General features: G+C 46.5%; 1 protein-coding gene across 3 annotated transcripts; it reads left to right on the top strand.

Moving 5' to 3' along the window:
- On the top strand, window positions 1–22,529 carry LOC135896202 (uncharacterized). Of its 3 annotated transcripts, none has more exons than XM_065424569.2 (4): window positions 1–126; window positions 10,082–10,285; window positions 17,631–17,817; window positions 22,305–22,529. In XM_065424569.2, exons 1-3 carry the CDS (start codon window positions 10–12, stop codon window positions 17,790–17,792), a joined length of 483 nt encoding a protein of 160 aa, XP_065280641.1. In that variant the 5' UTR covers window positions 1–9; the 3' UTR covers window positions 17,793–17,817; window positions 22,305–22,529. The 3 variants fall into 3 exon arrangements, 1 of the variants encoding a protein (XP_065280641.1); XR_011509659.1 differs by lacking the exon at window positions 1–126 and adding an exon at window positions 665–900; XR_011509660.1 differs by lacking the exon at window positions 1–126 and adding an exon at window positions 665–900 and having other exon boundaries at window positions 17,595–17,817.
- Window positions 22,530–23,707: the final 1,178 nt, after the last annotated feature.

Here is a 23,707-nt window from a genome sequence, read left to right as displayed (position 1 = left end):
AAAGTCCACATGGAGGAGCTTCTCGACTTTTCCTTCGACCACATCGACAAGCTCGCAGAACGTCGGGGAAAGACGATCGCAAGAGCTGAGAAGTTGCGTCTTTGGGAGTATGTGCAGCCGATGAGGGTGGTACGTGCGCATCAGTAGCGTGTACTCTAGCATCGATCACCATTTATAATTACATTAATAACTGCATTTATAATCGCTGGTCATCGCTATCTATAGCATAGACCGCTATGCGCAATGGTTGTAGTTTCACCTTCAGCCTGGTTCAATTATGAGACCTTTACGGATGGTATACACTTATCCGTGAAGTCTCATTCAAAGGACAACATGTCTGCCGGGTATGTTAACGCTGGCCCATGCAGGCAGTCCGTTTGTGAAAATGTTTTAGTATACATTTTCGCGCATTCTATTTGATATCAAGGTGGTCTATAGTGGCTCCGTGTGCCTTTCATGAGCTACTTCGAGTAACAGTTTGAACAGCTGCTATGGAAAGTTCTCGCCGAGTGTAAAACTAATTACTTTCGATTTCTTTCTTTTTTTTGCATCCACGTAGCCACAAATGGGCGCTTTATTAGTATGACCGTTCTTCATGAAGAAGTTTCATTCTTGAGGATGTCTTGAAAACATTTTTGACGGGGGAAAAGAAGACGAAGTGCTTGCTTGCCTAAGGGCAACCAGCATCTCGACTCCGCCGCGGCCGCGTTGTGCGGCGTTTGCCTGCCTCGCCCGAGCCCAGCCATGGAGCCCAGCCAAGGCGAAGACATTGACCCACCCGAGCTGTCTGACGGGACGTGGAAGACGGCCCTGGACATGCAACAGCGATATCGACGCCGGACCGGAGCCGCATCGAGGCCCGCCAACGGAGAAGCCTCGCCGAAGGCTAAAAACCCGTAGGTAAGGGAACTGGCAGAGCAAATGAAATTACTCCAACAACAATTAGCTGCAGCTAATAACAAAATTCGACAATTAGAAAGCGGACATGCTCCTAGTAATACCCCCAGCACAAAAAACGCGAGCGAGATCGTGGCTTGTGTTATAGGGAAGCTGAAGAGTCTGTCGAATTCACTAAGACGCTCATACGGATGCGGGAACCTTATTAACCATGTAGGTAAAATTCGGGTTTTTTTTTTTCAATTAGGAGCGACGTAATCATCGGTTGAAATTGCGCTGTAGCTCCGCCCCCCGTCGAATGCCGCGCGCTGCTGCTGACGCTGACGATGCGAGCGGAGACCGGAAACCGCGGTGTTGTGACGTCAACTCTAGTGTTTCGTTCCTTCGCAGCGTCCGCGACCCTGCCTGACCGCGCTTGTTTCTGCGTGCGTGCCATCGTAATCGGCTTCGATCGACCCTGGATTCCTTTGTTGGTGCGTCTGCGTCTATGTAGAGTGGTAGTCAACGTGCGTGGTAGTCAACGTGCATGGTAGTCAACGTGCGTGGTAGTCAACGTGAGTGGTAGTCAACGTGCGTGGTAGTCAACGTGAGTGGTAGTCAACGTGGTAGTCAACAGATGAAGGTCACTACACGTACTGCATGAACCGGGAAGCTTTTCACGCGTTTAAACCGTCTTTGTAGATTGCCGACAGCTTTGGACAGCGCACAAATGCCGACGATCACATCCCCGCTTACGTTCCACGAGGAGGCATGCAGGAACACAACACTACAGTTGTTTGACCAGAAACGAGCTCACTAGATCGGCGAAAGATCGGCGAGATCACTAGATCGCTTTGCAAAAAACATACTCACCGAAGAGCATTTCCAACACGAGGAGATCCCAAGACTTTGCTTTCATTCGCGTCGAAAGCACTGCTCGCACCAGCATCGCTTGCTTCTTCAAGAGGCCGGCTCTTCGCAATCGGCTCGTACATGTAGGGAGTAACGCCGAACTCCTCAGAAAAGTGCAGTCTCTCTAAATTTCCTATTACCGTCTCAGAAAAACAGCACCAAACTACCTGGCACCGCGCTTCATGTGTAGCGGCAGTGGTCGGTTACTAGAGTTGAATTCACGAGGCGCCCGTCCAATCACAGGCGGAAACGAGACGCGCGAGCTGGGCGTGTCCGCTGCTGCACTTTCCATCGAAATAAAATATATTTGCGCTTTCTTTCGCTCAATTTCGATACGATATTCGAATTCGGAGGTTGTACAGATGTTCACTCATTTTTTCTGGAAAACCTTTGAGCTTCCCTTTAAGCGTGGAGCGGATGCAGAAAACGACATGGAGGTAGATAGTGCGCGCCGCACTAAACGGAAGGTGGAAGGCCCCGCCGCAGTACCCGTCGAGAGTGTCGCCGCGCCGGACCCCCGAATTTAAAAACTGGAACGCGTGATCGAGAGTATGGTTGCTCAACAAGCCGCCCAAAACAAACAGCTGGTAGAGAGCGTGGCCGCTCTTAGCTCCGCCATGACTGCAGTTATGTCCCACATTGGATTAACCGCGGCACAACCCGAATCCCAACCGCAACCATACCTTCAGCCTCAGGTGGTAACTCCGCCTGCACCAATGCCAGAACCACACATGCTACGCGATTCTGTGGCTCAACGCGCTTCCGGAGTGCTCACAAAAACACCTAGCACGGTTTCACCGTGCATGGAACCGCAAAAACAAACGTGATGGCCAAAGCGCCAATCGTAATCTGGCAGTTGAATTGCAGGGGCTTCCGCCGTAAACGCAGGTCTCTGGAATACACGCTTCAAAATCACCAAACCAAACCTGACATAGTTGTCCTTCAGGAAACTGGGATAGCGGAAAAATTATCAGGTTTTGCGGCTTACAACGAAATTACCACTCCAGATATCTCTCCGGCCACGGCGATCATGGTGAACAGAAATCCGACCGCCAACCAATTAAACCTTGAATTCACGGCGGTGTCATACACCTTCGTTGAAATCCTGCCAAAACGACGATCGGACCAAACGCTCTACATTCTGAATGTTTATAGCCCCCTTAGGGATAAAAGCTTAGCAGTAGCTACGCTAATAGGCAAAGCATATAAAGCTGCAAAGCATGCACAACTCGTGCTGCTGGGAGATTTCAACGCGCACCATTCGGCCTGGGGCTACCAAAAATGTCAAAAGAAGGGCACTAAACTCTGGGAGACCGCTCAAGACCTTGGTTTTACTCTTCTTTTTTACCCTGAAAGACGAACCCGCATAAGCAATAGCGTGAGTCAAAACACCTCGCCTGATTTGACCTTCACCAGGAACATAGACAATGCCATCTGGGAGAATACCGAACTAAACGTTGGTAGCGACCATTACATTTATTTATTTATTTATTTATCCCAGTACCAACAGCGCCCGTAGGCATTACAGCGGGGGGGGGGGGGGGAAAGGAAACAAAGAACCAATAAAGCAGGCAATACATAACATATACCCGGAATGCTGTCATACTCGCACATACACACAAAAACACTATCTTACTTCAATGGGCGTATACAGTTTGAAAATACATCATTTGATAGAATCATTGCGATATCGGATGGTAGCTTGTTCCATTGGCTTATGGTTCTTGCGAAAAATGACATTTTAAACGCTTCAGTTTTGCAGGCTATTTCTTTAACCTTATTTTCATGGTCCAGCCGTTCAGAAACGTAATCAGGCTTGGAAAAATGTTTCTCGGGATTTATACCTGTTCGAGAGTGGAATATGTTATGAAAGAGTTTCAGTCTGAGATATTTCCTGCGTTGCTGAAGTGGCTCCCAACTCAGGCTTTCTTTTGCTCATGAAACACTGAAATTCCTAGTGTAGTTTGAATAAACAAAACGAACGGCTATGCTTTGAATTCTTTCTAAACTGTTGACTTCACGTGCCGTCCACGGATCGCACACAGCACACGCATAATCCAGAACAGATCGGACATTTGATTTGTACAATGATACCTTTGTCTCCTGTGGCCACTTTGTTGCACTTCTGCGCAGGAAACCTAGAATGCGGCATGCTTTACTTGTGATATGATCAATGTGACGGCTCCAAGAGAGAACAGGTGTGAAATAAACGCCGAGATGCTTGTGCTCCTGAACCGATATTATCATGGTTGAATTTAAAGAGTAACAGATAATAATAATAATAATAATATTTGGGGTTTTACGTGCCAAAACCACTTTCTGATTATGAGGCACGCCGTAGTGGAGGACTCCGGAAATTTCGACCACCTGGGGTTCTTTAACGTGCACCTAAATCTAAGCACACGGGTGTTTTCGCATTTCGCCCCCATCGAAATGCGGCCGCCGTGGAAAGAGTAACAGAAGTCATGAGGGGTTCTTTTCCTCGAGAAACGCATATGAACGTTTTTTTTTTTTCATGTTAATGTGCATATGCCACTTGTTGCACCACTCATTTACCTTGTACAGGTCATTTTGCGAAACATTGCAGTCATGGGTAGTATGAATAGTCCTGCACAAAACACAATCATCGGCAAATAGCCTGATTTGCGAAGAAATACCGGAGCAAATATCATTTATATAGATAAGAAATAAGAGTGGTCCTATGACTGACTGATCCTTGGGGCACTCCAGAGGACACATCAACTTCACGGGATGTTTTGCCATTAAGCACAACTTTTTGTTTTCTTAAATTTAAGTATTCTTTTATCCAGTTAACAACCGTGCTGTTTATATTATATATTTCTAATTTTTCTGCAAGTAAAGTGTGAGGGACAACATCGAACGCCTTCTTAAAATCTAGAAACAATCAACAGAAAAACCCTTGTCCAAAGCTCCTGCTAAATCATTGGTCAGCTCAAGCAACTGTGTTGTACTGGAAAATCCACTGCGAAATCCATGCTGCTGGAGGCTGAGCAAAGAGTGCGCGTTCATGTGGCTCATAATATTACTCTAAAGCACAATTCAAGTATCTTACATGAAACGCTAGTCAGCGAGATAGGCCGGTAATTCAAAACACTACTTCGCGGTCCACCTTTATGCACAGGGACGACATTGGCAAGTTTCCAGTCATCTGGTAAAGATATTTCTAGTAAAGATTTAGTAAAGATTACACACAGATATTTGGACACCTCCCGTGGGCACAAAGAAAGCAGTGCTGGTGACAAAGCGTCAGGCCCAGTTGCTTTAGACGGATTCAATGTTCTGAGAGCTGCCTCTATTCCTCGCTGGTCGATCACGATATCGTCCATGGGCTCACCCACCACTTGGGTGGATCGCGCCACAGTGTTTTGAGTGTCAACACGAGTAGCATACACAGAAGTGAAAAACGAGATAAAGCACTCGGCTTTTTCAATGTCGTTATGGATGGTAGCATCGTCGCTATCAAGAGCAGGTATTGATAATACATCTTTACTGTTGATTTTAAAAAATTGATACAGTTCTTTCGGTCTTTTCTGTATACGCAGGTGGAACGTGCTAAAGTATTTATCTTTGGCTGTCTGCGTAGCTACCTTCATCTCTTCAGTTTTGTTTTTGAGTTTATCTTTAAGCTTCAACGAAGGGTTTTTTCTGATAAGCAGCGTAAACTTGAGCTCTCTGCCTAGCTTTGCATTTCACCTGTCGAGAACACCACGGCTTACATTTGCTGCGCCGCGCCGTCATAACCCATGATGGGACATATCTTTCACGCATCTCGAGCAACTTGTTCTTAAATACTTCCCATAATTCTTCCATATTCATGAATTCAGCCTGTGTCTCAAATACGTCATAGTAGGAATCTAGAGCCAGGGTCATTTCACTGCTACGTGCTTTTTGATAGCTATAGATACGCCGTGGACCGCTGTTAGCTGCTCTCACATACTGCAAATTCATATCACACAATACAGCTTGGTGGTCGCTTATGCTCGGCAGCACTACTGTAGAACGCACCGCCTCTGGCGTGTTAGTGAAAAATAGATCTAAAAGATTTTTTGCTCGTGTGGGCTCTAGAACTAGTTGTGTTAGCTCGAAGAGGCGACATATCTTCAACATTTCTTTACTTGACTGGCTGCAAGCGCTGGAACTGGGATCTGCCAGAGACCAATTGATTTCTGGAAGATTAAAATCACCGCCTATAACTAGATAATCGGTGCTCACTGTTTCCACTGCGGCGGTAAGCTCACCTAGAATATTAACTTTGCCTCCTGGTGGGCGATAGAACGAACATACCGATAATGACCTGCCGTTCTTCAATCTAATCTCTACCCACAACATTTCACTTTGACTGCATTGAATGTCAATTTCCCGGGATCACATTGTCGGGGTACATTACGGTACCCTCAAGAGGCTACGAGCGAAATAAGGTGAAAATTAAGCACACTAGATGGGACGCTTTTCGGTATGTTCGCAATAGACGTCAACCCGCAACCATTACAAACCTTGAAGAATGGATATCCACTCTTCTCAAAGGCGCAGCTAACTCGACCACGGAGGTAGACCAGGAGGAGGACGGCCCGGCTCCAGATGCTAAACTGGTCCACCTGTGGTCTGCGCAGCAGAGTTTGGAGAAGCGCTGGCTCACGCAGAAACACAACCGTGGCCTACGCAGTCGCATCGCGCAACTGGAACGGGATATCGAGAAATACTCACGAAAGCTCAGTCAGGAACACTGGCACCAGCTATGCGACCGCCCTAATGGCCAGCTAGGGTGCAAAAACACCTGGTTCCTGCTTAAACACCTACTTGACCCCAGTCAGACTAAAACAGCATCACAAAAGAACCTTCAGAGGATCATACACTCTTTCCCGGGAGATAATGATGCCCTTTTTGAAGCTCTAAAAAACCGCTACTTTAATACAAGCACCGATATTCCTCTACCCGTAGCTTATCCCGGAAAGGAAAACACGGAACTAGACAGCGAAATTATGGAATCTGAAGTACGTGCTGTCCTAAACAACATCAAAACAACAGCGGCGGCTGGCGAGGACCGCATCACCAATAAAATTCTACGGAACCTAGACGATCAGTCGGTTACTGAAATCACCAATCTTTTCAACATCCGTTGGAAAGAGGGAACTATACCCACCAGCTGAAAACATGCAAACGTAATTTTCATACCCAAACCAGGCAAGAAGCTGGAGCTAGAGAATCTCCGCCCTATCTCCTTAACCTCTTGCCTGGGGAAGGTTATGGAACACGTCATTCTTAACAGGCTAAACGAGTACACTGAAAGCAATGGGTTGCTGCCCCATACGTTGATAGGCTTCAGATCAAATCTGTCCACTCAAGACATTATGTGGCAAATTCAGCAAGATATCCTACATCCGCGCCCTATAAGAGCCACCCGTACAATTCTAGGGCTGGACGTGAGTAAAGCGTTCGACAATGTGTCACATGCTTCAATACTCGCAAATCTAGCCCAAATGAATGTTGGGAAGCGCACTTATAGCTATATTACAAGCTTTCTCAAGGATCGCACTGCAGAAATACATTTTGGGGACATTAAAAGCGGACAATTTCAATTAGGTACAAGGGGCACCCCTCAGGGTGCGGTCCTCTCCCCCTTCCTTTTCAATGTGACCATGCGAAACCTGCCTCTATTACCGCAAAGGATCCCGCATATCAAACACTCCATCTATGCCGATGATATCACCACCTGGACAAATAGTGGTTCCGATGGAGAAATCACGGAAGCATTACAAGCGGCCGCGGATACCGTACAAAATTTTGTGCGACAGAATGGTCTAGCGTGCTCGCCGACAAAATCGGAGCTTCTCCTCATCCGTGATAAATCAACCAAACACCCCACCGAAAGGGACGCCACCTCCCCTATACGAGTCGGTATGGAAGACGGCCCAGTTCCGCCCGTACTGACTATAAGAGTCCTTGGCATGTTAATTCAACATAACACCCATAATTCTGAGGCGATTGTCCGATTACGGACGACAGCCCGCCAAATATGTGGCCTAATCAGACGAGTAGCCACACCACACCGCGGTATGAAGGAGGCTGATATCTGCCATTTGACGCAGGCTTTCCCGATCAGTCGCGTCGTGTATTCATTCCCTTACTACCACCTACGCCTTTCTGACAAGGAAAAGGTTAACAGCGTCATTCGCACAGCTCATAAAGCTGCCCTTGGTCTCCCGAGGTATGCGAACACTGAACGATCACTTGAGCTAGGTATATACAATACCCTAGACGAACTCGTGGAGGTCCCTAAAACAGCCCGACGTTAACGACTCTCCCGCACCGCAACTGGCAGGGTTATTCTAAGTAAACTCGGACTGAATCCCGTTATGAATTCAGCAGGAAGAACAACATTACTCGGTGCGGTCAAAAGGCGTTTGGTTATAAAACCGTTACCCAAGAACATGCTCTCTGGGAGACACGACAAGAGGCGGTCTGCCAGAGCCAAGGCCCTTCAAGAAAGGTACCAAAGCAACCAGCACACCACTTATGTCGATGCGGCAAAGCAAAATCACCAAACTTACGTAGTGAGCGTCGTGACCGGAGAGGGAAGTATCCTCAACGCCGCGACCATAAAAACAGCGTCCACCGTGGAAGCGGAAGAGACTGCCATTGCTTTGGCCACCATGAATCCCTCCGTGCAAACTATTATAGGCGACTCCAAAAGGGCAATAGTCAACTTTTCGAGAGGCAGCATCGGCGTCTGCGCAGCGCGAGTCCTACGGGACTTTAATAATGAAAACACTGTTGAACTCGTATGGGTCCCTGCCCATTCGGGGATTCAAGGGAATGAGGAGGCCCACTGGGTAGCCCGAGGTCTAATCAACCGGGAGATGTGCCCCTCAGACTCGGATTCCATGGATGAGGCACCGACGACATACCACGAAATAACAAACTATTACAAGCAAAAAGGCAAATCTACCCGCCTCCAAACGCAAGCCTCACGCGAGCGCAAGCCTCGATCCTGCGTCGAATCCAAACTAAATCGTTCCCCAGCCCACATTGGCTAGCCATAATACCAACGGGCAATGGAACCCAATATGTCAAAATTGCACAAATCAAACATTGGCTACTCAAAATCACATTCTTTGGGGATGCGAGGGTTTACCCCCTCCCAGGTCGCTCCTGCCAGCTCCCTCACAACAGAGGTGGGAAGAGCTGCTCAGAATGCCGGATGAAAAAGTACAAAAAGCCCTCGTTGCCTGGGCCGAAAGGGTCGCTCCTCGTGAGGGGCTATCCTAGGACTCGGGCCTGCCAGAACATAACTGAGCAGAATCTCAATAAAGTTGTTACCACCATTTTCGACGGTGATGCTCTTTGCGAGCACCGCGGGAAATAGACGAGTTCTCAAAACTAAGTGATGTGCCCTTGCGAGCAGATGTCTGCAGACAACGTAATTGTTTATTTCTGGCGCGTCCGTGTAACCAGCATTTGGGTACTTGAATACCGCATTGGTGCCGAACACTCGCACTTTCGTTGCACTCGACTACCTGCTGCATTTTCACGCTGCGCAATAGTTTTTTTTTTGTCTTAGTGTCCGTAGTACCTTTGGCTTTCAATCATTTACTCGCGATTCTACACTTGTTGATGCAGACGCGTTCCCTTCGCTGCCTTTTTCGTTTCACTTTGATGGTGGAATTAGTGTGCGTGCTGCAAGCTCGATACCATGAGCTCTAACTTCAGTTATCTTTTAATTATTAGCTGCCTATATAAGCGACTGATAAGCCAGAGATTCCATTCTGTAGCTCCACCCATCTCAGAAGAGGGGGTGGGGGTAGAGGTTCTGAAGGAGGTAAATAACCCTCTGCCAAGCTAGCTCAGCGTGATCGAATGCCAACAACACTATACCAAGGAACTGAAAGACTCTAGCGATCGATTGTATCGCGAGAACTCAAGGATGTTTTCCTAAGTTTTCGTAATCGCTTCCAGTATTGCTAAATCTGGACATGTGGAAAGTACTTCCTTCCTGTTGCTGAAATTCATTTCTGTAATGGTTGGGGCACTAGAAATGTGAGGAAACTATGGGTTTTCGAGTACAAATTTTGAAATATAAGCAAAACAAAATCTGATACACGTTTTATATATCGGAATAAATAGGTTTTCTTTTGTTTTTGTAACTTCATGCGTATCTTATGAAAATCAGCATCGGTATCTACGATAATACATGGCAACTACGATGTGTCGGTTTGTTCTTATAGCTCAAAGTCGCAAGCAGAGTGGCCGCTTTGATGTTTTTGCACCTTCACAGCGCGAACAGCTCTGCAGGGTACCCACGGCTCTGCCCTGGGAAGAAGTACAAGTCAAGCATTCAACCCGCAGTCGGTCTCTATCGTCCGGCTCATTGCACTGCCACATGACGTTCTCGGGCGTTGGGCTTGCCACGCCCCCACCGCCGCTGTACTCGCTGCGGAAGCCGCTACCACCAACTTTTCGTGGGACAGCCACCTACGAGGCGAGTCTTTGCATCAAATGTATCCCAACTAAGAGCTCACCGCGGTATGCACCTGCAGGCCGCTAATTCAAGTCGACTCCTTCTCTACGCAATTATCGCGGCTTTTGGTCTCTGAATTGTGCAGTAGCTCTCGCGCCTTGACCTTTTTCCTTTCCCATCGATGTCGCTCTTCCTTCGACATTGCGAATACGCTCAGTGAGGCTACCTGGTCGAAAAAAACAAGTTTGTATAAATTATAAGAAAAATATGCAGGATCCCGCGAGTATGTTCAAATCAATCAATTTGCGAACGGATATTGTATGTTTACTGAAATGCCATTACTTCTATGCAGTTCACCGTTAATTACTCAATGCATGTTGTGGTCTCATTTCGTTCACTTAACCTTTCCTTTTCTCTGCACTACGGTGCTTTTGTTGCCGACTTCATTTCTGGCGTCTTGTTGTGCTTGTGTATTCGGGCACCTGTTTACCCGGTATCACGTATATTCTGCGGAATTTTCCAAGAATGCTCCCATGCCCATTTGCACATGCCAACATCCATCTATAGTGGGTGGTTGAAGTTGCTGTATTCTCAGCGAGGCATCAGCTGGCACAAACGCAGCTTCACTTTAAAAAGCTTAGCTTTAAAACTACTTTAACAAAGGAAAGGGTGAACAGCGTTTCTTGCCTGATTTGTGCACACAAACCGTACCAAAGCTCCACCGTAGTTCGAGAATACGTTTGTATCGCGGTCCCTCTCCCTATTACGGGACCTTTTCACGTCACTTATGGCAAGTAGTGAATTTCGGAGGCATGATTTGAATTGTAGCGTGAAGTGACACAGACCGACACTAGCAGCAGACAGGACGAGCGCTAACTCTCAAGGGAATTGTATGTATGTATCTAGATGTATGTATGTATCTTTATGTATGTATGTATTTATGTATGTATATAGATATGATTGCAAATACCGCGGCATTTGAACATGACAAGATCTGAAGACATCAGTTAAACATATCAAGAAGTAGGAAGCCAAAAAGCGAGCAACAAAAAGACACTACTTCAGATTAACACACGTGTTAAGATACTAAAATTCGCATTCTAACAGGCAGTGATGCCTGGCTAACGCAAGTCTCTCCTAGTCTTTTAATTTGAAATGCCTCGTTTATTTCCCGTGTGGTTTGGCATTTGTGCCTTGGAGGAATCTGTGTGTCTTCAAACAAAGGTTTACAACCGCAATTGGAACAATGCGACGCTAGATGTGAAGCATTAGGGTTGTTAAGTGATTTTTTGTGTTCTATTAGTCTAATTTTAATACACTTGCTGCTCTGTCCAATGTAAGTTTTCCGGCACTAAAGTGGAATCTGATAAACTGTACCAGTGTTACAAGGCACAAAAAGGGACACGTGTCTAACGCCACAATCATTTTTTTTTTGCCACCCTGTTCAAATTTCCGGTTTATCATTGGGCACATGATAGAAAATATGCGGGCGACCGAGACAACTGCATTGACGTCATATCTGATATTGGCTACATCCCTTAAAGCATGGTGCAACCTATGTATGTACCTAGGGCACCACAGCAAACGTTTTTTTTTTCCTTTTTCTGTTTATGCTTCTTAGCGGGGCTTTTTACCCATTTCAAAAGCTTTTCGCAGGTTAGTGATAACAAATGCACAGGATAACCAGCCTTCTCGAACCTATCTATCTCGTATGAAAAACTTTGTTGTATATTGTGTAAGCATGACTTAGCAATGGCAGGTGCGATTCAGAGTAGCTGCCGCAGCCTGACCTGCGCGTCGTCTGCTTTGTTTCCATGGAGGAGAAGGAAACAAGTTTATATAATAATCGGGGAAGGGAAGGGGAAGCCAGGTCATGGGGGGGAGGGCAATAGATGTATGGAAACGCAGGAAAAAACAATAACAGTGAAGGGGAAGAGAAGTACAGCCATAATGAAGCACAGAGCGCTATGGGGATATGATAGGTACGAGGTCCTCCGAGGTATGTGGAAAGGTGTAATGGTTGCAGGACTTACTTTTGGAAATGCGGTTGTTTGCTTTAAATCAGGGGTACAATCGGGGCTCGATGGGAACCAAAGGTCAGTGGGTCGCCTCGCATTGGGCGCTCATGGGAAGACTACAAATGAAGCTGAGCAGGGTGATATGGACTGGACTAGTATTGAAGTGAGGGAAGCTGGCAGTAAAATTGTGTTTGAAGAACAGATGAGGAATATGGAAGAAAGTAAATGGGCTGGGAGAGTGTTCAGGTGTCTCTAAAGAAAAAAAAAACATTGATTCACAGTGGAGGAAAGCAACTAGGAAGCTTACCAGCAAGTATGTGGCCTGCAATTATATATATATATAGTTATTTAGTTATTTAAAATACCTTACAGGCCTCAAAGTGAGGCATTGAGTAAGGGGGGCAGTACATAGAAAATACATTGAATACAAGACGTCTATAAACCGTATCTGTTTACAACCTACAACCAAAGTACAACTGAGATGAGAAAAGAATTATTTAGATCACAATTCACTAGGGAAAAGAAGAAACATAAAAAACATAATATAATAACAAGGAATAAATCACACAGATTGTTTTCAGTGTTTCGAGTATGCATCTCCCATTTGGTCCCCTCACCAGAAATACCTAATTGAAACGCTAGAACGGATCTAGAATAGAGCAAGCCGCTTCATCATAAACGATTACAGCTACCAGTCTAGTGTTACACAAATAAAACTTAAGCTTTCATTACAATCCTTGAGCACTCGCCGAGACATTGCCCTTTTAACACTGTTCCACAAATTCCTTCACTCCACTCGAACACCCGCATGCTTGAAACGACCCTACTCCACGTCACATAGGCTTCATAATCATTTCAGCTATGCCCGCCTTTTCGGGTCTACAAAGGCATTCCGTTACTCTGCTCTTCCTCGTGCTATCAGAATATGAAATTCGCTCCCGGACAGCATTGCAAGCCAATCTAACTATATATATATATATATATATATATATATATATATATATATATATATATATATATATGTATATATATATATATATATATATATATATACGCGCGTCTACTTCACTGTGAATATTTACCCGGACCCAGAACTGCTTTTTTTCTGGTATATATATATATATATATATATATATATATATATATATATATGTTGATAGTTTCAATAAAAGATTTGTTTGAGCGTTAGCGCTCGTCCTGTCTGCTTCTAGTCTCTGTTTACTTCGGTGCCGGGGTTTCCCTCGTGGCTAGGGACCCAGAGAAGCCTGATGCTTACTTCCGGCTTCTGTAGTTTTTCAGCCGAGGTTTGCCTTACTTGGCCTGATCTGAAGCTTTTAATCACTGACATTGAGTCCGATACAATGAAGAGCGTCGCTGCAACTGCGGTTGCACTAGCAATGGCGGCCTCTTCCGCTTATAGGATAGACCTCGCTGCGATTTCCTCGGTTCGGAGGATCCGCCCTGTTCTGTCCACAGCCGCCATCGAATATGAGCCGTTCCCCACAGGCGAGGCGTCCACATATGTGACCAGTTTGTCTACTAGTCTTCTTAAGGGACTCCGCGCGTGCTTGTCGGCCTCCATTGGTGTGTTTTCCCATGTTCTTCGGGAGTGGTGGAATGACCAGTTTGTTCCTAACGTCTCTCGGAATTTTCACTCTCTTGGTGGTTCCTGTATGTACGAGTGGAAGGGAGGGGGAGATTCTGGAGTTGTAGGATCTCATGCCCTTGCTACAGTGTGCATGACAGCCTCCGCGCCACTCTCTGCTCTTTCACGATTTCCGGGGTGGTCTTATGGAGTCCTAACTGCATCAGTCTTTAGTTGCTTGCCCATGTAGGAAGTCCGGTGGCTACTCTCTAGGCTGAACGCAGTGAAGTGTCGTTCTTTGCAAGGCCGATATTTTGTAGTTGAAGGAAAGGTCATGTGTATGCTATCCTGCAGACCAAGTACGCCTGGATTAGCCTGCATGCATCTTTCTCTTGGAGTCCTAACTTGCGGCCACTAATACGTCGCAGCAGCCCGATTATCTGGCGAGAGGTGCTCGCCAGTCTCTTCATAGTTTCTTTGCACGAGTTCTTTTCCTCTAGGAAGAGCCCCAGTACTCTGATGGTGGTGACCTGGGGTACTACTTCTCTACTGATTACGATTTGCAGTATAGTTTTGATTGCCTGCGTTGTTTTGCCGGCAATAAACAGTTCTGACTTGGTAGAAGAGCATTTGAGGCTGTTGCCGGCCACGTAGGTTTGTACCGTGTCGGCTGCTGTTTGCAATGCCTGTTTGACGGTTGCGGCATTGCCTTGCCTCGTCCAAACGGTAACATCGTCCGCATAGATTGCATGGCGGATGAGCGCGATCTTGTTAAGTTCTTTGGGTAGGTTCCTCATTGCACAGTTGAAAAGCAAAGGAGATAGTACTGCACCCTGGGGTGTATCCCTAGCGCCGAGATTGATCTGAGGGCTGTTGATATCTCCGATGTTGAAGGTGGCTGTCCGCTCGCGAAGAAAGGCAGTAATGTATCCTTGCGCCCGTGCCCCGGCATTCATGTCCGATAGGTTTCTGAGTATGGCCTCGTGTCTGACGTTATCGAACGCTTTGTGCACACCGAGCCCTAGAATCGTGCGCACTGCCCCCGGGATTCCGGCATCCACAACGTCCCTTTTGAGCATTTACATGTCTTGCATGGACGGCGAGGCGTGTTAATACCACGTGCTCTAGTGCTTTGCCCAGACATGACGTAAGTGAGACAGGGCGGAGATTCTCCAGTTGCAGCGTTTTTCCATGTTTTGGAATAAAGAGTGCGGCAGCCTCCTTCCATGGCTGTGGTAGTTCCCCGATGCGCCACACCTGATTGAAGAAGCCGGTTAGGCTTCTAATTGTCCGGTCAGTGAGGTTGCACAGCATTTTCTTCGTTATGCCGTCCGGCTCCGCCGCCGAGGTGGTTTTTAAATCGGCGAGCACAGCTCTCACCTCAGCCTCGGTTATGTCGACATCTATGCTGCCATTCGTTTCGACAGTGTACTCTGCGTACGCCAGCTCATTTCTTTCTGTATTAAAATAGCGGCTGTTTAGCTCCTGTATGATCTCTTGCTCTGACGCCGGATGCGCACGAAGGAGCCGATTGACCTTTTTGCCGTTGCCCCTCTGCTGCTATCTGGATCGAGCAAATGTCTAATCAAGAACCAGGGGTTCTACGAGCCGAGCTGGCCATTTAGCCTGTTGCACAGCTGCATGCATTGAGCCGAATTTAGCTCGCGTGAATACTCCTGTACTTCCGCCTCAGCCTGGGCCAGTGCTAGTTTAAGCGTGCGGTTACGTTTGTGCTTCATCCATTCTGCATGGATAGTCTGCTGCTTTCCCCAGAGGCTGATCAGCTTAGAGTCGGGCCTGGGGCCATCTTCCATGGTGGGCGCCTCGATCGTTTCTTATTTCGCATCCTGGAGGAGCTGCGCCATCCGCTTCGTTTAGGTCTTTAATCTTCGTTGCTGCCTGACGGTTGCGTTTCAATCTGGTCCCACTTGGTATGTTTGACGAGCAGTTTGTTCTTTTTATTATACCCCACGGCAGGTATTCTATTTTGAGGACATAATGATCACTGCCCAAATTGAGGCCTGTATTGGACACGTCGCTCCCTCCCCTTGCCGGACGAAGATCAGATCGGGAATGGTATTTCGTGGCACGCTGTTGTCAATACATGTCGGCTGCTTGGGATCTATGAGCAGGGTCAAATCGTGGCTGTTGGCTCCATTTGGTATCGACATTCCCTTCTTAGTATTTCGCGGGTAGCCCCACATGGTATGGCTTACATTTGTCTCCCAGGACGATGAGCTGGACTTGTGCTGCCTCTTTCCTCGCTTTTCTCATGATTGCGGGGAAGGTGATTGTATAGCACTTTGGTGGGCTATATATGTTAAGTATACAGTGGCATTTATGCTTTCTGTTCTTGGGCATTAGCTGCACCAAGATGTAGGCAGATTTTCGATTTTTAAGTCGATTTGCATTGCGGTGATGTTTCCATGCACAGAAATGGCTATTCTGGCAGTCGGTTTCTTGCTTGTCGAGAGCGCATTAAAGCAGGTATATCCCGTTATTTTGATTGCGGATTCTGTTTCCTGTAGCGCGATGACATCGACCTTGGGGTCGAGGTCCGCCATTGCAAACTGCAGCGCCTCCCTCTTTTTGGCAAACGACCTGCAGTTCCACTGTAATATCCGAACTTGTTCTGCCATTCCCTCTGCGGAATGCCATGGCCCTGGCGTCGGGCGCATCTGTGCGGATGCTGTGCCCGTCGTGAGGTTATCCTGCGTGACTCGTAGCCATGTTCAATGGTGGGAGCGAGGATTGCGGAGTTTCTGTGTTGCTGCATAAGGTGGGTAGTGTGCTGATGATTTCGGTTTTAAGCATGTCATGGAAGGCTTTGAGTGTTTCTTGCATTAAACGCTGTATTGTGTTGAATGTTTCTTCTATGCTTTTCGCTAGGCTCGTCATTGTTTGTTCTACTGCTTCGACTCTTTGTTCGAGGCTGTTCGCGAGTTGTGCAGTGAAGTCTATATCTTCCGTTAATTTCCATTTAGCATTACGTGCCTTATCCACCTCCATGCTCGCCTCTACGTTCCTGTGTACGGATCCATGCAGACGGCGCGGGCTACTCTGGCGTCATCTCGTAGCCGTCGTCGCCGCAAAGCCCGCCATGCGCTCCACTACGATTTTCTTCTCACGCTTTCATCATCCCCTCCGCTTCATGCTTCCGCTGCACCCTCCTCCTGCGCTTTCCTCCTCACGCTCTCCTCCTCGCGCTCTTTTCAGTTTCCGTCTTCCGTCTCGCGCTGTGCTCGTTCGCTCGGTTAGTAAGTAGGACGCCGACGCTCGCCGCAGGAACGGGCGCCTAAAGAGCTGCGCTCTAAAATTGTGAATGTCTTTCACATCGTCGTGAGCGATGCTGCAAACGCTTCTTGATTTGTTGCAGAATACCAGCGTTTATTGATAGTTACCTTGTTTTAGTTAGTGCCGCTCCTTTCATTGTATTTAGGATAGTACACACATGCTAGTTGCAAAAATGCCCATGCGCACAAACGGCGAGTCCGTCTTACCCGCTGCTTCTTCATGCCTATTGCAGATGACGAGTCATTTTTTACAAATACTTTTACTCAGTTTTCTGGGACCTACAAGGTTATCGGAATGTGCTCACAAGGATGGCATAACGCTGAAACGTGCACTACAGAGCCATAATTAGGTTAGCTGTGTCATTTAGTTACACGTCGAGCCCCTCTAGGTTTTACTTTCCTGTTTGATTCCTCCCAATATTTCGTGTTTTCAGCTAACGGCAACATTTTCTTGCCGTAATTCGTCGCAGCCCCCGTACCAGCAGAAGTGCGACCCGAACGAACGCTTCACACTTTCCGAGGAGTGGGACAGTGGTTCACCGCCCCGGAGTCATGTTGTTTCGGCAACACGTTTCAAGAAAAAGCAAGGCTGGCAGCGACTCCCGGAGAACGTTTTTCATCAGAAACACTAAGATCCTTCGAAAGACGACAGCAGTGGTGAGTTCGCCTCCTTCCTCGCGGGTGTCGCCAACACCTCCAGCCCTTGTTCGGTGGTGTGGTTGAGTGCAGTTGAGCTCGCATATTTTTTTCTTTATTTTTATCCCTGCTACCCTTTCCTACCGTGCCAGCTAGCGAACCAGAAATCCCTATGGTTAAACTCCCGGACTTTCTTTGGTAATCTCTGGTAATTTATCGTACCCCGTTGCTTTATGTGGTGTAAAGTATCCACGAGAACACCGAAAATGCGCACTAGTGCGCTTCATAGCTTCATGTACATTGTCGAAATTGCAGTGTTTCGCAGCTCTCATTTGCACTGGCAGGCGCTTCCGTCAGTGTTGGGTATTGCTGGTTGAACTGTTCCGAGTGGCCTTGTAAACCAACAGGAATCCATTGGAATTCCGCCGAATGTCGCAGAGGTATACGCATGGGTTTCTTTTCTACCCAAAAGTGCGGAGAAATAAAAAGCTGATCGTGCAGTCCTACTTACGGCATCTTATGTGGGGCACTTGCCTCTCTGTTGACAGCCTCCTTTTCTTACGCATTGTGTATGTACAGAACCGTCATTTCTTAGTTGAATAGCCTCATTGGTACTTCCATTACATTTCATTCCCTTCACAGCAGACAATTCTATACACCTTTTAAGCGCCGAACTGTGTGTCTGGCACTGCAACCGGATCAGACGTCAACTGCCTTTCCTTCTCGTATAAGTGAGATCAGCGAATAAAAGCATTCTGCCTCTAAACCTCCCGAGCAGTGTAAGACTTAATACTTTCGAACCGTGCAGTTGTCGCCTTAAAGAGTACGTCATTCATGGATCTCGCGGATTACCCACCGTAGAAGTGTTTTCGGTTTCAGGCACTCAAGGCTTAGTTTTTGAATCCATCTACTTTTGACGCGCTGGGATCTTACATCCCAGCGCGACAAGAGTTAAGTAATTCTGCCTAAGATAATTCCAGTAGGATGCGGAAGCTGCCGCTAATCAGAAGTTGGGGACTTCTCCTATTTGTAGGGGACGTCAATCTTACGTTTATCAACAAACAGGCGGGTGCAGTAGGCATACAAACAGGTGGGTACAGTAATAGAGCAGCGGCTCCCAGGTTTATTTTATGCGGATGACATTGTGTTGCTAGCTAACAAGCAAAGTGATTTGCAACGTGTGGCTAATATCTGTGGACAGGAAGGCACCAATTTAGGTTTTAAATTTAGTGTTAGAAAATCAGGTGTTATGGTCTTCAATGAAAACGGTGAACAGACAGTGGAGATACAGGGCCATGAAATACCTCGGGTAACAGAATATAAATACTTTGGTATATGGATAAACAAGGGCAATAGATATATGGAAACGCAGGAAAAAACAATAACAGTGAAGGGGAAGAGAAGTACAGCCATAATGAAGCACAGAGCGCTATGGGGATACGATAGGTACGAGGTCCTCTGAGGTATGTGGAAAGGTGTAATGGTTGCAGGACTTACTTTTGGAAATGCGGTTGTTTGCTTTAAATCAGGGGTACAATCGGGACTCGATGGGAACCAAAGGTCAGTGGCTCGCCTCGCATTGGGCGCTCATGGGAAGACTACAAATGAAGCTGAGCAGGGTGATATGGGCGGGACTAGTATTGAAGTGAGGGAAGCTGGCAGTAAAATTGTTTGAAGAACGCTTGAGGAATATGGAAGAAAGTAAATGGGCTGGGAGAGTGTTCAGGTGTCTGTAAAGGAAAAACATTGATTCACCGTGGAGTAAAGCAACTAGGAAGCTTACCAGCAAGTATGTGGCCTGTAGGGTGGGCAACACAGCAACAAAGATGGTCAAGCGGAAAGTCAGAAGCTGAAATAATCTCGTGGGTGGCAGCAATGGAAAGGAAACCTGCCATCAGTAACTACTTAAGAGGAAAAAAAAACGAAATCAGGAAAGAAACAATTTATAACTCAAAGGGAAGCTCATTACTTTTCTAAGCGAGATTAGGATGCCTTAGAACACGCACCTATAAAGCGAGATAGAAGAAGGAAGAAGAAGCATGTGCTTGCTGCGGTAAAGCTAGGGAAACTATGGATCATGTTTTATTAGAATGTGAAGACGTCTACCGAGCAGTTGATTTGGGCACCACTGGCCTCCTTGAAGCCCTTGGGTTCAGCGGGAGCAGTGGAAAAGTAAACGTGTCCGCAATAGGCATTAGTAAGAGTTGATTGGAGGATTGTTGGACGAAAAGTCGGGAAACGACAAAAACGGAGACGTACAAAAGCACAGTTAGCAATAAGGGATCAGAAAATTTGGGTGTGGGAGTTCAGAGTGTTTATTTATTATTTTTTTGATTGTTTAACTTGGGTACGACATTAGGCAGTATAATAACAAGAGCTTGGTGGCGCGACACACCACCCCGTTCCAAACGGGACGCTCATAACATCCATCCATCCATTCATTCATATGCGTGATCAAGACATGGTGGGTGCAATAACGAAGCACACCACCCGTGGCAACAAAACCTTGAACCAGCGCATGTATAGTGTGCCACGCCAATGCAACTTAAGGATGTTGCACCTTCATTGGCTGCTTCATTCTTTGTAATGCAAGGTGTCATATAAGCACTGCCAAGATGCCTTGCCAATTTTCATGTGGAACATGCCTTCATTTGCATTTAGTATGTGAAGTTGTTATTCTAATGCAATTACTTGCATATTATGGACGGCTTAGTGTAATCTCTCGTATAATGGGTGTTTCAGCCAACACTAAAGAATCTTTAAAAGTTGCCTATGGCAGATATCGCATTTCTAGTTCATGAGGTGGTTTACTCGAAGCGGCGGACAATACTTGCACAGGAAATTGAGTTACTAAATCGACTAATTATTGAAAATTCACGAAGGTTTTAATTGGTTCCATTATGGCCCATATTGCAATTTACAAATTCTAGCCGTGGAGTTCGCAAGGTGGATCCACATGGAGCGAATTTTCATGATGACACCAGTTTCGAGACATAAATTGCCGAACTTTGCGGAGAAATGCATTGGCGTTCCAGTTTATTTGTTAACGAAACGTCGTTTTATGCACTGAAGCACACAAGTAACTGGAACGCCAATGCATTCTCCGCAAAGTTCGGGAATTTCTATTACGAAACTGGTGTCATCCTCAGAATTCGCTCCAAGTGGATCCGCCTTGCGAAGTCCACTGCTAAAATTTTTAAATTTCAATGTGGGTCATAAATTAAGTTAATTAGTGAATTACCCGCCGTGGTTGCTCAGTGGCTATGGTGTTGGGCTGCTGAGCACGGGGTCGCGGGATCGAATCCCGGCCACGGCGGCCGCATTTCGATGGGGGCGAAATGCGAAAACACCAGTGGTACTTAGGTTTAGGCGCACGTTACAGAACCCCAGGTGGTCAAAATTTCTGGAGTCCTCCACTACGGCGTGCCTCATAATGAGAAAGTGGTTTTGGTACGTAAAACCCCATAATTCTTTAATTGGTGAATTCTTTTAATTATTGAATTTCGCCTTGCAATTTTTGGTGCAAGTCGTGTGCGTCACTTCGAGTATACCGGCTCATATACTAGAACAGATGGCTGATTGTAATGTCTTGTACATTGTAGGCGGCTGGGTACAATTTCTGAAGGCGTTTTTTGGTTGGAGGCTTTTTTCCGTCTCCGTGCTTGCCCTGCTGCCTTTCGACCTTTTTTTTTAAACTATAAAATGAACAGCTTCCTTCTCTGTGCATCGAGTTTCTACCATAATACAGAGTAGGAACATTTGGTATCGCATGTATCAGTATCCGCAGTCACCGAGGGAAACAAATATTTTGAGACGTCGCTGCTCATGCCGCACATCACACGTACAGTGCAGGCCTCCAACGAGATCTCTTTTCCCGTCTTCGAAGTGATTCGGTGGCCACTCAACTAAATTGATCTGCAGTGATGAGTGCCCACCATCATAGGAATGCAGCTGAAAAAATACAGGGTCTCTTAAGATCTCTCGAAAGAAGTGAACGACGAAAGCCGACTCTTCCTCCTCTTATCATTGGACTCTCTCTTTGCCTCTTATCTTTCTCTTATTTTACTGATTACTGCTCACTACTAAGCAGTTCCAGTCATTTGTAATCAATTCTGATCATTTCGGGGTCATTAGTAGTCATCACAAGTAATTAGTAGTAATTATGAGTCATTACTAGTTATCATTACCCTTTACCAATCTCTACTATATCGTTATCATTCACTGTCGCTATCAACCATTTTTCATTCTTCAATCTGGCTTCATATGGCGTGATGACACAAGCTTCACCTTGAGCCTAGAAAGGCTTTCGCCTTGACTGCCTGCCAAACGACGCAATGGTGGGAATGGCCCCAGCGCTCATGCCTTTGGCGTGTTCGTAACCTCCAGCAGCGGCGCAAGCCGCGCTGTCACTGGTTCGGTCGCTTTAAGTAATCGTCTTTTTTGTGTTACGACTTCTCAGGCATGCACTTTCTTTATTAATGCCATGCTAATTGTCCTTTTCTTCTCAGTCATGAAGAGGAATCACAGGCTCCACTCAAGGGGCCTGAGAAGCAACGACCGACAGGATTCCTCCGACGGTCTCTGCGGAGGGTAGCCACGGCTACGCGGAAACGCGATTCGCATGATGCTGTCAAGACCGATATTTAGGGCATAATGTAAATGTTTTATTCCAGTTTACTTCAGTTTCGACTAATTTATCGCTTGCTCTGCGCGAATAAATAATTCCTCCGCTATGTATAATGCCCTGTCTTTATTTCCATGCTAGAGATCTTCGTCAGATCTGGGAAGAAAGTCCGCTCTATGACCTAGTGCTGGATGCAAGCGCATAATCAGCATAATGTTTGTGTAGGGGTTTATGAAAACTGACAACTTTGAATGTGATATGGAGCGTTATACCATTCAACCTTGTTTAAGTGATGGGTTTTTGCGGAACCGCTGTGGCGATCCGCAGAATATAACGGTTTTTCCGTGTCAGCTTACGGATTTTCTGTGTCACTTTTAATGAGGACTCTGTTCCAGTTTTTGTGCTAAGGCGCTGTTTTATTAACAGTGGTATGGGCCAATTTGCGGGATCGTCTTATGGAAGCTCAGATGGTGCATTGCAGAACTACCAGGTGGTGTATTCTTTTTTGCTGCAGTCTGGTAGTTACCGGCTATAGGTTTTTACAGCAAAGCTGTATATGAATAATGATCTCCCGGGTTGCGTCCGCGCGTATACCGACCATTTCACATGCGTGGGCCGATCCCGGATCGAGTGCAATACCGGGCCGACCCGCGGCGGAGGTGCAATTTGGCATTCAGGGGCCCATATACACAGCTTTTCGCTGGCCATCCTTCACAGGTGAAGGGCACCGAGTTTCCTTTTGTTTGAGGTGGAGGGGGGGGGGGGTCTGAACATGATTTGCAGTAGTAGGCATCAGGTACATGATAATAATCGCCTTTAGAAGTTTCACAAAAATAAACTTTTAATTGGTGTCAACGCTTTTGTTTTATTTGGTTGACGGATCCATGCAGGTGAGCGTTTAAGGTGTAATCATCGGTTCTGAGCCTAGCAGCTGTTAAGATAGACGTGTCGCAATGCTGCCACGAAATAAATGGGCAGTTTTGTACAGCATTCAATATTGGACTGCGAGGAAGTGCGTGGAGGCTGATGCAAAACACAGATAGACTCGTTTTAATGCGACAGCATTATACGCCCCATTATGCGACAATCTGGCATTGTCACCCGCGCGACCGAAGGATGGTGCCCAAAATCCCCGACGGCGCGTAAAGTAAAACTACGTCAAATGCTCGCACCCTGACAAATTTCACGTCAATCAGAGCAAAGTGAAATAATAGAATTGAAATGAAAATTTAGTACATTTCTGTCTGGCTGGGAAGCGAACCCGAGCCTCACGGGTACGAGACGAGT

The sequence above is a fragment of the Dermacentor albipictus genome, unplaced genomic scaffold (assembly GCF_038994185.2).
Source record: "Dermacentor albipictus isolate Rhodes 1998 colony unplaced genomic scaffold, USDA_Dalb.pri_finalv2 scaffold_17, whole genome shotgun sequence".
Classification (NCBI taxonomy): Eukaryota; Metazoa; Arthropoda; class Arachnida; order Ixodida; family Ixodidae; genus Dermacentor; species Dermacentor albipictus.
This window is presented reverse-complemented; position numbering and strand designations above follow the sequence as displayed.